Below are 14750 nucleotides of genomic sequence, written 5' to 3' on the forward strand. Positions count from 1 at the left end.
TGGTTTTCAATTTTACAGCTAAGAAAGTTATGCCAGACTTTCGTGCGAGGGGAAGGAAGAATTTATCACAAGACTGTCACGAGGAGTCATCTAAGTACTGTCGGCAAACAGGTCACTTAAATAAAGTTGGCGTTTCCAGAACAGCCCAAAAGCTACAGTTACGTGGTTCAGGCTGGATGGTGTAAGCGGACTGTCACACAAGGGATTTAGTGAGTGTCGGATGAACACGAATTTAATTTTCAAGTCTAGTTTCTTTGTTTCAGATCGGAGCTGCTCGGTTTTCAATCTTTCTTATGATTCTCCACCTGGCACATTTTAACTTTAAAGTAAACTTCAGCTTCCCCTGTACACCATAACATGCCAACGTGTTTTGATCGTTAAATGGGTTCTGGTACCCATTTTGATCATGAAATGAGTTAAGGTGGGAGAAGGGCACACAGGGTCTCTGTACTAATTCTGCAGTTTCCTGGGAGTCCTAACCCATTTTAAGATAAAAAGGCATATAACATAAAATGCCCACCGCCAGGTTCCAGTGCCCCTGTATTATTATTATTTTTTAAGCTTATTTACTTATTTTGGGAGGAGGGTGAGTGAGAGTGGGCTGGGACAGAGAGATAGAGGGAGAGGGAGAATCCCACACAGGTTCCACCTGTCAGCACACGGCCCCATGCGGGGCTCGAGCCCATGAACCGTGAGATCATGACCTGAGCTGAACTCAAGGGCTGGACGCTTAATTGACTGAGCCACCCAGGCCCCTGCTCTCTATTACTTTTTCTGTGCCTGACATCACCATTGAACAAAGATAGAATTTATTCAACACACAACCTCGATGATGAGAGAACACAGGTAGCTACTTGGAAGTATGTGTTATAGGACGCCATCCACAGAACATGCAAAAGCACGAGAAACAAATCAAAAACAAAACCAATGGCAAGTTACAGAAATCACTACTCCAAGATCATCGTATCAGCGCAGGAATGCTTCTGGAATGCTTGTCTTCCGTATTGTGAACAAGGATTACATGGTGGAGTTGAAATGCATAAGCTCGTGTGTGAAATTAATGTATTTTAATTAGCAAAACGTAATGGCTTTTTATTTGTTTGGGGAGAGAGAATGCAAGGTAGTGGGGGGGGGGGGAGATGGGGCAGAGAAAAGAGAATCCCAGGGAGGCTCTGCAGTGTCAGCTTGGAGCCTGATGCGGGGCTCGAACTCATGAACTGTGATACCATGACCTGAGCCAAAATCAAGAGTCAGACACGCAGCCAACTGAGCCACCCAGATGCCACAGAACATAATGGTTTCTAATGTGTTAAAACAAAACAAAACAAAACAAGAAGGGCGTTTACGTACAGAGTGGCTAATGACTTTGGAGAGGCTGATGTGCTCTGTGGGGTGAAGGGAACAATGGTGTGTTCAATGTGTGAAAGTTCACCCCATGTCACACTTTTCTGTTGGGGGGTCACTTCCCCCTTTGCTGGCTGCAGGTGTGACTTTGGACCCCCCAGTGCACCTGGCCCTTCCGGCAGCCTTTCCTGGCTCAACGAGGTGAGACTGAGACCCTTCTTCCTCCCTGTTTCCAAGACCCATTCCCAAGTTCTCCCATCAGCAGCTCTGAGCCAGGAATCACCTGGAAAGCTGTACAGGTATCTCCTCGATGCATCCCCAGAGTTTTTGATCTCAGGGTTGTGGGGGAAGCATAGGGGCGGGAAAGTGTATTTGTTTACATGTCAAGTCATTGTAACAGACGCAGGACAATGGCTCGGAGTCACTTCCCGTTGGTCACCTCACAACCCAACATGCAGTGCATCCTTAACTGTGCTCAGAAAACTTCGGGCTGAGGAGGAATACGCATGGGCACCAGAGAGTCGGCAGAGAAATGCTGTCCTGGGGCCCATGCCCGCTCCCTCCCAGCCAGCAAAGGCACAGACAGCAAAGCCCAGCTCCAGACCGGAGAGAGAGTGTAGGCAAGAAGGTGTCCGGAGGCACTGGGCCTGACCGGGACTCCGCCAGGGCTCAGATCCTAGTGGAGGCCTGGGCTCTGAGCACACGGCCGAAGGTCAGCAGCAGGCTGCGGTTCAAGGTCAGCACAGCCTAGGACAGACAGCAAAGAGGTAGGCTCGCTCGCTCATCTCTCAGGGCCAGCATCGGGTGCTGGTCATGGACACGCCGCTGAGCAGGGGCGGGGGACCAGCACCGACCGTGCCAGGGTCAGGGGGCAGGGTCCTCCTGTTCTCTTCCTCGATCCAGCTAGAGCACCAGACTTCCCGCACCAAGGAACTGACAGGCAGGCAGAGCAGAGGAACACGTAAACGCTGTAAAAAGACACTGTGGTCCCGGCAGAGAAAGACAGGCTGGAAGGCATCAGGCCAGCCCTGGGAGGTGCGTGCTGGAGGTGAGAGAGGTCAGTCCTGCCAGAGACCCCGACTGGGCAGGCGACCAGAGGCAAACGCCACCCACGGGTATAGAGCGAGGGTCACGGAAAGCTTTACGGAGCACGAGCAGGGCAACTTGAGGGGGCCTGGCTAAGAACCTTGGATTTTCTCCTTCAGGCAATGATTAGTGACCCGACTGGATGCGGATTTAGAAAAACAAATTAATTTGGTGGGATGGTCACTGTAGTAGCCATCCGTAAGGAGTGGTAGGCAGCGAGCGTCTCCATCAGATTGAATTTCAGTGCCCTGTGGCCTCCCCGCTGACAAAGAGCAGTAAATACCGACTATTTCCTGTGGATAGCACAGACATTATTCTAAAATATCGTTTAACTTATGCTCCGCAGAGGAATACGGGAAGACTTCTCTTTGAAAAAGAAATCTTTTGGGGGGCCTGGGTGGCTGAGTCGTTTAAACATCTTGACTGTTGGTTTCAGCTGGGGTCATGATCTCACAGTTTGTGAGTTCAAGACCCACGTGGGGCTCCACTCTGAGAGCTCGGAGCCTCCTTGGGATACGCTTTATCCCTCTCTCTCTCTGCCCCTCCCTGGCTTGCTCTCTCTCTCTTTCACAAAGTAAATAAGTAAAAAATAAAATAAATGGAATGGAATGAAATAGAATAGAATAGAATAGAATAGAATAGAATAGAATAGAATAGAATAGAAAAGTCTTTTGATGCTACTGGAAACTGGGGCACCCTGAAATCCATCCAAGGGGATTCTACAATTTAGGTTTCAAAACAATTAAACTCACGAGGGCCAATCACGGAACCAATTATGCTGGAAAAGCACTCAGAATTCTCTTCCAAATTCAGTCAGATACTGGAAATCCATGGACCCCAGAGTGAAAGTGCCCAGTTCAAGATAGCCTTTAGGATTTGTATTCAAAGCGGTCCACTGCTGTAGCAGATTGGAAGGAATTATAAAGGAAGCGTGCCTTGAGAGGACGGACAGGAAAAGTCTATAAACTCTTCACCACAAAATATTAGTAACATGCCCGTGATCCTCAACAGGTTCTCTCCAGGGACATGGTCCTCATTAGTAATTTCTCCGTGAAGGATCCCTCTCGCAGTTGAATCTAGAGAGAAACGCACAGCTCCTGGAAAGAGCGAGTCAGTGGACGCGGGCCACATGGGTCACAGAGGGAGAGGCACATCACTGTGAGGCTGACCCAGGAAAGCACATTTGTTCGGCAGCCATCGAAAATGTGCTACGTGGCAATATTCTAGACATCCTGGCAAAGCCACTTAAATCCCACTTAGAATAACAGAGACGTGTGTGTGTACATAACTGTGTGTCTATGTAAGTAGACACATCAACATAAACGTAAGTTCTATATTATTATGGGTTCATATATGGGGTATATGTAAATTTAAGAACTATTAGGGGTGCCTGAGTGGCTCAGTCGGCTATGCGTCCAACTTCAGTTCAGGTCATGAGCTCATGGTTCATGAGTTCGAGCCCTGCGTCGGGCTCTGTGCTGACAGCTCGGAGCCTGGAACCCGCTTCAGAGTCTGTGTCTCCCTCTCTCTCTGCCCCTATCCCCACTCTCTGTCTCTCTCTCAAAAATAAATCAACAGTAAAAAAAATTTTTTTTTAATGAGTTGTTATGGTACCAACGAAATTCACCCGACATGTTGGGAAATTGAGCGCTTTCCATAGGGGAAAATGAAACCATTGGAACGATCCCCTCACAGGTTGGTGTTTTTTATCTTTTGGCGTTCTCCTTCCTAGGGTTGGTGACTCACAGCGATCAAAAAAGAAAAGAAGATGGCAATGCAAGCTGGTGCAGACACTCTAGAAAACAGTATGGAGGTTCCTCAAAAAACTAAAACTAGAACCACCCTAACCAGGAATTGCACTACCAGGCATTTATCCACGGGATACAGGTATGCTGTTTCGAAGGGACACATGCGCCCCCATGTTTATAGCAGCACTATCAACAATAGCCAAAGTACGGATATGTATATGTATATGTATACGTATATACATATATACGTGTATATATATACATATATACGTGTATATATATACATATATATGTATACGTATATGTATACATATACGTATACGTGTATGTATACATACACGTATATGTATACATATATACATATACGTGTATGTATACATATATGTATATATACATATACATATATATACATATGTGCATATATATATACATATGTATATGTATATATATACCATACATATATGTGTGTGTATATATATATATATATATATATATATATATATACACACACACACAATGGAGTATTACTCGACAATCAAAAAGAATAAAATCTTGCCATTTGCAACTACGTGGATGGAACTGGAGGGTATTATGCTAAGTTAAATGAGTCAGTCAGAGAAAGACAAATATCATACGACCGTACCCATAGGAGACAAAAGAGATGAACATAAGGGAAGGGAAACGAAAATAATATAAAAACAGGAAGGGAGACAAAACCGAAGAGACTCATAAACATGGAGAACAAACTGAGGGTTACTGGAGGGATTGTGGGAGGGGGAGCTGGGCTAAATGGGCAAGGGGCATTAAGGAATCTACTGCTGGAATCATCGTTGCACTAGATGCTAACTAATTTGGATGTAAATTTTAAAAAATAAAAAAGAAAATTAAAAAAATTAAAAAAGAAAAGAAGGAAAGAAGAGAAAAAAAACCCGACAAAAAATCACAATCTTCACTCATTATAACTGCGTGTAGCACTGACGGGACGCATTTCTTTTCTTGCAATCTCCAAGATGGAGCTCTCTCTCCCTCTTCGGTCAAAGGTCGGTGCCCTCCCAGGCTGAGCCCCGCGGGACGTACCGCGGCCGCTGCAGAAGGTCCCAGTGCAGCAGAACCCTCAGGATAAGAAGCACGGTGCCTTGTGAGGCCAACTGCACGAAGGTCCAGCCCAGGAAGTTCATCTCAAAGGGGCTCACGTAGGAATCGACGCCGAAGCTGTGGGTCAGGTCGTACTTGATCTGGTTGTAGCAGAGTTCAATCAGCCCCTGCCCCAGGCAGAACTGAGGAAATACGATGAAAACCCACTTGAGGACGTCATAGATGTTCTGCAGACTCTGTGTAGAGAAAGAAAGAGACATCAGACTGACAGCTCTTGAAACCCTCCGTGTCTCCCTGGCCGTCCCATGTGCCAGGTCCCCCTTGCCCCAGCCACTCAGCGACACGCGCAGGCGGCTACGGAACCAGAGAGAATGATCCTCAAGCCTCAGGTCTAGTGGTATTGCATTGCCCGGGGGTGGACGTGCGTGGGAGCCTAAACCTACTTCCTCCTTCCGAGTTATCCTTCTGGAATAGGCAGGTCTATCCTAAGCCTGTACCTCAGATGTACTTTGGAAGCACATAATTTGTCTGCTTCACAGGCTCATGGGTGGAGAGGAAGTCTGTCTGATGATGCATCACGAAGTCTTGCCCCCACCCAATTTAGGGGAGACCTCGGAGAAGACTTCTGAGCTGAAGCTAGAGTAAGCGAAGACTCTGGGGGCTGCTACGATGGCATGGATGTACGTTTCCTGTGAGACAGACATGGACTTGCGGGGCCCATGGTGAAAGGTTATAGACTGAATGTTTGTGCCCCTCAAGTTCATGGTTCCAGCCCTGATCCCCAGCGTGATGGTATTAGGAGGCTGGACCTTAGGGAGGTGATTCAGGTTGGACGAGGTCATGAAAACAGAACCCCCACGATGGGATCAGTGCCCTCGTAGGAAGAGGAAGAGACACCAGCATTTCCCGTCTCTGCTGTGTGGGGACGCGGCTGGGAGGAGGTCGTCTGCAAGGCAGGAAGTGGGTCCTAACCAAGACCTGATTCTACACGCAGCTTGATCTCTGACGCCCAGTCTCCAGAATGGTGAGAAGTAAGTATCTGTTGTTCAAGCCACCTGGCCTGTGGCAAATGTTATAAGTGACACTCTCAGTCACAGGCAACATGAGTGTTCAAACGGGTGGATAATACTGGGAGTTGTCGCTGGGAACATGTTAATCACACGTAAAATGCCTCCTTCAAACTTAGCGTAAGTAAATGTTAAACATATGTAGTTGTCAGGGTGCCTGAGTGGCTCAGTCAGTTAAGCGTCTGACTCTAGGTCATGATCTCACAGTTCGTGGGTTCGAGCCCCTCATCGGGCTCTGTGTTGACAGTGCAGAGCCTGCTTAGGATTCTCTCTCTCCCTCTCTCTGCCCCTCCCCGACTCGTGTTGTCTCTGTCTCTCTCAAAATAAATAAGTAAAAACTCTAATATATACATATAGTTGTCTTTCTTAAGTGTTGTTTCAAGGACAAAGGAATAAAAGAACAGAAGGAAACATCACATAGATGATTGCAAAGAAAAGAAAAAACAACATAGGACAGGCTGCATACTTGAACAATACCATTTTCAAATTGAATGTATACATATGGGGGCGCCTGGGTGGCTCAGTCGGTTAAGCGGCCGACTTCAGCTCAGGTCATCTCGTGGTTCGTGGGTTTGAGCCCCCGTGTCGAGTTCTGTGCTGACAGCTCAAAGCCTGGAGCCTGCTTCGGATTCTGTGTCTCCCTCTCTCTCTGCCCCTCCCCCGCTCACGCTCTGTCTCTGTGTCTCAAAAATAAACATTAAAAAATTTTTTTTAAATGTATACATATAAATGTATGTATCTGCCATAAAATTTACTATTTTTCTTACCCGGTGGTATCTTATGAATGTGAGCTCTATTCCATAATTGAGGTTAGAATTGTCAGAGTGTTAATCATCGTCCATTAGGACTTCCTGGTAAGTACCACGTACTGGAAGCTTGATGGAACATCACTGCAGTCCATTCCCTCCATAAATGTACAAAGTCCTGACTGGTAGACCCAGTTACCACTGAGGAAACACGCTCAAGGGGCTGATGAATGTGTTTAAGCCACATCGTGGTAGGCCCAGGATTTGACCCTGATCTTTCTGGCCCGAAGCATAAAATCTCTCCACCAAGGAATTTAGCCTTGAGAAAATTCACTGCAAAGTGGTCTTTTCAGCTGACTTTTAAAGACGGGGGTAGCTAAGCACGTAACCCAGGAAGACCACATTAACCGCCTGCCAGACAAAGCTATGGAAACACAATCAAGAATTAAGGCTCAAGAATTATGGGTTCAATGTCACTGTCTCTTTATGGTCAAATTCAAAAACTGATCTGAACAGTAATATTTTATAAGGGTGCAAAGTCATCATACTGTATACACTATAATACACAGCAGGGGGCATACCATATCACCATTAAAGTTTACAAAATCATCAATTGTCTATTTCATCCTGGACAATGTCCAGTTTTCCCTTACGATGAAAACTGACAGCCGGACTTGTATAAATGTAGTCTTAAATAATGTGATTTGGTGGGGCGCCTGAGTGGCTCAGTCGGTTGAGCATCTGACTTCGGCTCAGGTCATGATCTCGCGGTTCGTGAGTTCGAGCCCCGTGTCGGGCTCCATGCTGACAGCTCGGAGCCTGGAGCCTCTTCGGATCCTGTGTCTCCCTCTCTCTGCCCCTCCCCTACTCATGCTCTGTCTCTATCTCTCAAAAAATTAATAAAGATTAAAAAAATATTTTTTAGGGGCGCCTGGGTGGCTCAGTCGGTTAAGCGGCCGACTTCGGCTCAGGTCACGATCTCACACTCCGTGAGTTCGAGCCCCGCGTCGGGCTCTGTGCTGACAGCTCAGAGCCTGGAGCCTGTTTCAGATTCTGTGTCTCCCTCTCTCTGACCCTCCCCCATTCATGCTCTGTCTCTCTCTGTCTCAAAAAAAATAAATAAAAAAAAAAAACGTTAAAAAAATATATATATATATTTTTTTTAAATTATGTCATTTGGGAGCAACAGAAAATTTAAGAAAGGGGCATGAATTGTTTCATTACGGCCTATTGTCTTTTGCATACAGACATGGGAAAGTCATGAAAACTTCATCTACTTGTCCCTTAGCTCTTGTCTTGACTTCCTACCACTCCTTATAGATTTCAACCAGTCCTACTGGGACTTATTAATCCCAGTTTTCATAAAACTGTGTCCCTGAATCAAACAATGTACCACATGAAAGGATTTTCTCTCACTGGTTATAATGTAGAAACAGTAGAATACTACAGTTTCTGACTCAGGAACTGGTAACTAAGGAAGCCTCATATTTAAAAAAAAAAATAAGTTTATTTATTTATTTTGAGAGAGAGACAGAGGGGCAGGGAGAGAGGGAGAGAAAGAGAGTCACTGCATTGTCAGCACAGAGCCCGACATGGGACTCGAACTCACCAACCGTGAGATCATGACCTGAGTCGAAGTCGGACGCTCAACCAGCTGAGCCCCCCAGGGGCCCCAAGGAAGCCACACATTAATGATGAGGACTTCACATCTGCCTTAAGGAATTCACAGTTGTGCCAACAAGAACAAAGCTGTTGGTGGTGCACAGATGCTGAACTGAAGTGACAGATAAGCCACATATACGACGGGAGACAGCTGCCCAAATTCAGGGAATAACAATGCATATGTGTCTTATTTAAGGTAACTGCAAACTGATGGAGAGTGCAAAGAAATAAGTTACTGAAACTCTGAGTTTTTTCCTCCGCTGACCTCCCTCCCCCGAAACACAGAGATTCTCCCCAGCGGGAAAGGAAGCTGTTTGAGATCGTGAGTTAGACTCAAAATGCATTTTCTATAGAGATCAGCTCGGGGCACCTGGGGGGCTCGGTCAGTTAAGGGTCCGACTTCGGCTCAGGTCATGATCTCACAGTTGGTGAGTTCGAGCCCCGTGTCGGGCTCTGTGCTGACAGCTTGGAGCCTGGAGCCTGCTTCGGATTCTGTGTCTCCCTGTCTCTCTGCCCCTCCTTCACTCTCTCCCTCTCTCTCTCAAAACTGAAAACCCATTTAAAATTAAAAAAAAAAAAATCAGCTTAAAAACTGTGATTTGGTAAAAATTACAACACCCCGATTAACATCACAGTTTAGAGGCACGATGGTTAATACAACCTGGTTCACTGCCTCGTAAGGACAATCTGAGAACCCAGTCAGCTCTGATTGATTCTATAAGAACATAAGTATTGCTCTGACGCTTACAAGTGAGTATTTGAAATCACCCCTTTATGATGTTGGTTTTCTTAGGTAAATAATATCCAAATAGAGCGCAAAGGGAACGAACGACCTTGGCAACACAGTAAGATCTCTCTTACTATTTGTTAACGATCGAGCGTGGCCCACTGTCCTGCAAACAACCTGTTGCGCACTGATCTCTCTCCACATCAGCGATGCTGTTTGTAACCGGAGCTGACCTCTGTGCTGGAAGGTCACGGACACAAAGGCTCCCGACTCGTTTCCTCTCTGGGTCCAGATGATCTCACCTCCTCCCCTTTCTTCCTGTGATCCTGTCCCCTAGGGTTCACCCTTCCCACCAGCAGGAGTGTCTCCCGAGTCCACTTTCTTTCCCACCTGACAGCTCCCGAAGACCCCCGCGAGGCCCGGGTCCTGGCAGACAGCCGGAGGGCTGGGAGGGAAGGTGTGTACTATTTCCTCTACCTTCAGTGTCCTCCTCTAGCTAAAGCCCAATCGTAGTATTAGGGTTTTGTACACAAAGGCTACACATTAGTACAGATCAGCATCAACACCTGATCTGCAAAACTGCCCCAAACAGATCGTTTCCTCCATCGAATGCATAGCGACTGTTTCCGTACTTGGTGCTTCCACGCCAACGTGGGGCAGAACACCAGGAGACAGTGTTAGCCACCCCTGGAACATCGAGGATCTCCACGAGCCCAGGCCCGAAGACATGAGCCTGCCCCGATGAGGCAGGCATCCGTCCCCGACTCGCTTGAGACAGGCCAGCAGCACTGGAGGGTGAGCCCTTTCTGGACCAACTTCTCGGCCCACCGGTCAATCACACACCCGGATGCCTAAGGACTCCGAGTCCAGGCAGACAGCAGGGAGTCGGAAGGGACGGTGGAGGATGCTGGGAGCAGAAAGCAGGGAAGAAAACAACACAACTAAGTGCAAACTGACATCGGTCCCCAGGGGAAGTGTAGGGGAGACTAAGGAGGGGTAAAGCAGACAAGACCCAGGCCGGCTCAGGGGGAGGAGACGGGCGGCAGGTGCATGACCGGGACACCACCAGATCCAGCTTGACGGATGGATGGGACCCAAAAAGTGACTCACTAATGTGAGCGCCTGGGGGAGAGAGGCTTCGAGACGCATCCTCTCACTGTCACACCGGGGGAAATGGAGGCCCTTCTCAGGGCACACTCGGAAAGTGACCAAACCAGGGATGTTCCGGGGCTCACAGGGAAGGGGGCAGATCCACCCTCTGGTCCAGCCCTCCTGCGGTCGCAGAGCATGGTGAGTCACGGCAGTGTTCCCAACCCGTAGCAAGCATGTGACCGCCCAGAGAGGAGCGCCTGACCCCTATTCCTGACACATTTGGATGGGACACGTTTCATGCCTTCATTTGCCCTTGCAAGCGCCTATCAATAATTCATCAACAAACAGAGACATGGCGGCGAACATGGGCCCGCCCTCGCTAGCGCAGCAGCACAAACTGTGTGTTTTGGGTCAGTTCTCGCCAGGCCTGAGCACGGGTCTCCTAATGGCGTACGGGTTTGGGTTAATCAGGGTCAGTCTCTCTTCCCGGTGGTTAAAGACAGTGCACACTGGCACGTTGTCCTTTCCTTCCAGCTGGAAAACCAACAGCAGGGGCAGGAGCCAACACGCACGTCCTCGGGGTGCCCCGGGCGGTGAGGCTGGCACCCACTGACCTGAGCTTTGGAGATGATGGCCAGCAGCCTGGGCATGATGGTCATCAACAAGGTGCAGAGCCCAAAGATGAAGTTCAGGGACACGTAGGAGATGAACGCCACGTCCGAGCTGGAGAAGATTCTGGACATCAGATACATCCACGGGAGAGTCGCATATCTAAGGAATAAAGGGAAAAATCATGTGTGTTTTCCCGTGACAAGACGGAAGCATAGACTTTGGTTGGCCTGGTGGCTTCTCACTCGGTGAACAGAGACACACATTATGGTTTTGACAACAAATCCCCCTGAACACACAGCTCACTTGCGAGGCTCCAGGGAGCACTGGGTATAACGGCAGCAACACTGGGTAGGGTCAACCCCTGGGCCGCACGTGCACCTGCACCCGGGCCTCCCCGACCTGGAGGAAGTCTGCGGACGTCCCCACGCCCCTCCCTCAAAGGGGCGAGCCTGGGTCTTGCTTCTTTGCTCCGATCCTCACCCGTAAAGCGCAAATGGTTCCTGTTTAGGGGCGTCTGGGTGGCTCAGTCGGTTGGGCGTCCGACTTCGGCTCAGGTCATGATCCCACGGTTCGTGAGTTCGAGCCCCACATCAGGCTCTGTCCTGACAGCTCGGAGCCTGGAGCCTGCTTCGGATTCTGTGTCTCCCTCTCTCTCTGCCCCTCCCCTGCGCGCGCTCTCTCTCTCTCTCTCTCTCTCTCCCAAAAATAAATAAATATTAGAAAAAAATAATTTAAAAAATAATGATAAAATAAACCCAACCTTTCTCCCACGTCCCCACATGCTCTTTACACGGTTGAGGCAAAGGTGTCACCATTTTCTTAGCGTGATTTAGCAGCTTCGCCTGAAATACTCAAGTGCCTTCTGAATGCCCGGGGTTTCCTTAATCTGTTAAGTAGCTCTGGAGAGTCTAAGACCCCCAAATGGTGAGAGCCAGGCCCCACCCACAGAGGGGGCTATTAATTCCTTTTCCATAGGAATCCGTGGCATCAGAATGAGCCCTTGGGTCAAAGGACCCATCCTCATATCCCAGAAACTATAATAAATATAATAGCGTACATAAAGTCATACACAGTTCCAGCAGCTTCTCGCCACGCAAAATCTGCCTCAGAATTTGGGCAACGATGGAAATTATTCCAGAATGTGCAAAGTGCAAGTGAACGCTTTTAAGCAAGTGTTCTTAAACAGCTGCCGTGCCGAGGAATCAAATTATGAGTAAATAATTAAATTAAATTATCTACCCAAGAGGTAGGTCAGGACGCCTTGGTGCTTTGAACTGCCAACACCTACCTACGAAGTAAGGCAGCAGAGACAGAAATCAAACAGCCCGTTCCCACGACACCACAACACCCTGACCGTCCCTTCTGGGACACAGCTCAAGTGCTGTGCTCCCTCAGGCACCTGCCTTGACAAGCACATGAAACAATAGTATCCAATGTGGGGTTTTTTTTCTTTTTTTAATTTGTTTTAGAGAGAAAGAGAGCGTGGGGGGGGGAGGGGCGGGGGGGGTGGGGGAGAGAATCCCAAGCAGGCTCCACGCTGTCAGCGCACAGCCTGACGTGGGGCTCAATCCCACGACTGTGAGATCATGACCTGACCTGAAATCAAGAGTTAGATGCTTAACTGACTGAGCCACCCAGGCGCCCTGGTCAAGCTTTCTCTTGACAATATTTTTTTTTAATGTTTTTTAACGTTTATTTATTTTTTTTTTTCGACGTTTATTTATTTTTGGGACAGAGAGAGACAGAGCATGAACGGGGGAGGGGCAGAGAGAGAGGGAGACACAGAATGTGAAACAGGCTCCAGGCTCTGAGCGGTCAGCACAGAGCCTGACGCGGGGCTCGAACTCATGAACTGTGAGATCATGACCTGAGCCGAAGTCGGACGCTTAACCTACCGAGCCACCCAGGCGCCCCTCTCTTGACAATATTTTTGATGACGTGAGGTTTCAGAGGACTGTGGTTTTTAGAAGTTTGGTGTTTTCTCATTTTATTTTATTTAAAAATTTTTTTTCAGTTTATTTTTGAGAAAGAGAGCAAGCGAGTGCGGGGCAGCAGCAGACAGAGAGGAAGACACAGAATCTGAAGTAGGCTCTGTGCTCAGCGTATAAGCCCCAACACGGGGCTCGATCCCATGACCCAAGGACCATGACCTGAGCCGAAATCAAGAGTCGGTTACTCAACCGACTGAGCCACCCGGACGCCCCCAAAATGATTTTTATAATGGAAACATAAGTGTTATTAACAATCTGTGAGTTAAACCTCGGGGCAGCTGTAAATAACTGCTATAAAATTCCCTCTTATGAGTGAACGAAAATCTCTTTAAATAAACTCCTGATCCAAAGGCCAGATTCTGCAACAGTGACCAATCGCGTTCCTTTTCCACAGGACAGCTCTCTAAGTAGCTGAAGGTGAACACGTCGGTCCTCTCACGCCTCTGCAACAAAAGGCCAGGCCCTTCGTGCTCCTCATAGGACACGGCATCCAGCCAAGTCTCTCTGTCAAATGTGCGACTGGGGTTTGGGGGCGTTGGGGTAGCAACACCTCACGGGGCATCTGACGGGACGCGGCCGGCACAAGGTGCAGCAGGATTACGTACATCACACTCGGCCAGTGTGTCATCCTCGGGAGCACAATCCAGGAACATCGCTGCCTCAAGATCCCACCGGGGAGCCCAGCGCCCCCATCAGAACGTGAGGGACCGGGTGCCCGGGCAGCTCAGGTGGTTAAGCGGCCGACTTCGGCTCAGGTCACGATCTCGCGGTTCGTGGCTCCGAGCCCCGCGTCGGGATCTCTGCTGTCAGCACAGAGCCTGGAGCCGGCTTCGGATGCTGTGTCTCCCTCTCTCTCTGCCCCTCCCCTGCTTGCAGTCTCTTTCTCTCAAAAATAAATAAACTCAAAGAAGAAACTGAGGGACTGATCAGTTAATACTCTTCTACTGGTTCCTGCCCCATTTGAGACCGTACTCATTACATGAAGTTTCCACACCAGGTTATGTCATTTAAATATGTGACAAGGAGATCAAAGTGTTACTGAAGCAAAAAAGAAATCAGAGACAAAGACACAGACTTACACACACAAGGCCACCAGAGTCACTACCAGACTCACTATTGCTATGCCAGCAGTCTTGGGGTGTGGCTTCCGGCCAGCTGTGCACCCATCACTTTGCTTGTCCGGGTTTTCTTCCTACACGTTCATTAGTCACCTTTCAAATACTTGGTTCACATAAACACCTCTGCAGCTCCAGGATCTCTGTCTTTCTTCTTCTTTTTTTTTTTTTAAAAAAAGGTAAATACGGACGCCTGGGTGGCTCAGTCGGTTAAGCATCCGACTTTGGCTCAGGTCATGATCCCATGGCTTGTGAGTTCGAGCCCTGCATCAGGCTCTGTGCTGACAGCTCAAAGCCCGGAGCCTGCTTCAGACTCTGTGTCTCCCTCTTTCTCTGCCCCTCCCCTGCTCACGCTCTGTCTCTCTCACTTTGAAAAACGAATAAATGTTAAAAAAAAAAAAAATTAAAAGGGGCGCCTGGGTGGCTCAGTCGGTTCAGCACCTAACTAAGCTCAGGTCATGATCT

At 48.3% G+C, this 14750-nt stretch overlaps 1 protein-coding gene across 1 annotated transcript in view; it reads right to left on the reverse strand.

The window, feature by feature from the left end:
* Positions 1-14750, reverse strand: part of ABCA13 (ATP binding cassette subfamily A member 13) — a 395455-nt gene that overhangs the window by 89163 nt on the left and 291542 nt on the right. Inside the window, exons 52-53 of the mRNA XM_086697122.1 lie at positions 11182-11338; positions 5256-5509 (exon numbers count right to left, since the gene is read on the reverse strand). Of these exons, the coding sequence (XP_086553248.1) occupies positions 5256-5509; positions 11182-11338 (411 nt within the window). The remainder of the gene's footprint in view (positions 1-5255; positions 5510-11181; positions 11339-14750) is intronic.

Source organism: Puma concolor, chromosome A2, assembly GCF_028749965.1.
Source record: "Puma concolor isolate L17-30 chromosome A2, mPumCon1.1.hap2, whole genome shotgun sequence".
NCBI lineage: Eukaryota > Metazoa > Chordata > Mammalia > Carnivora > Felidae > Puma > Puma concolor.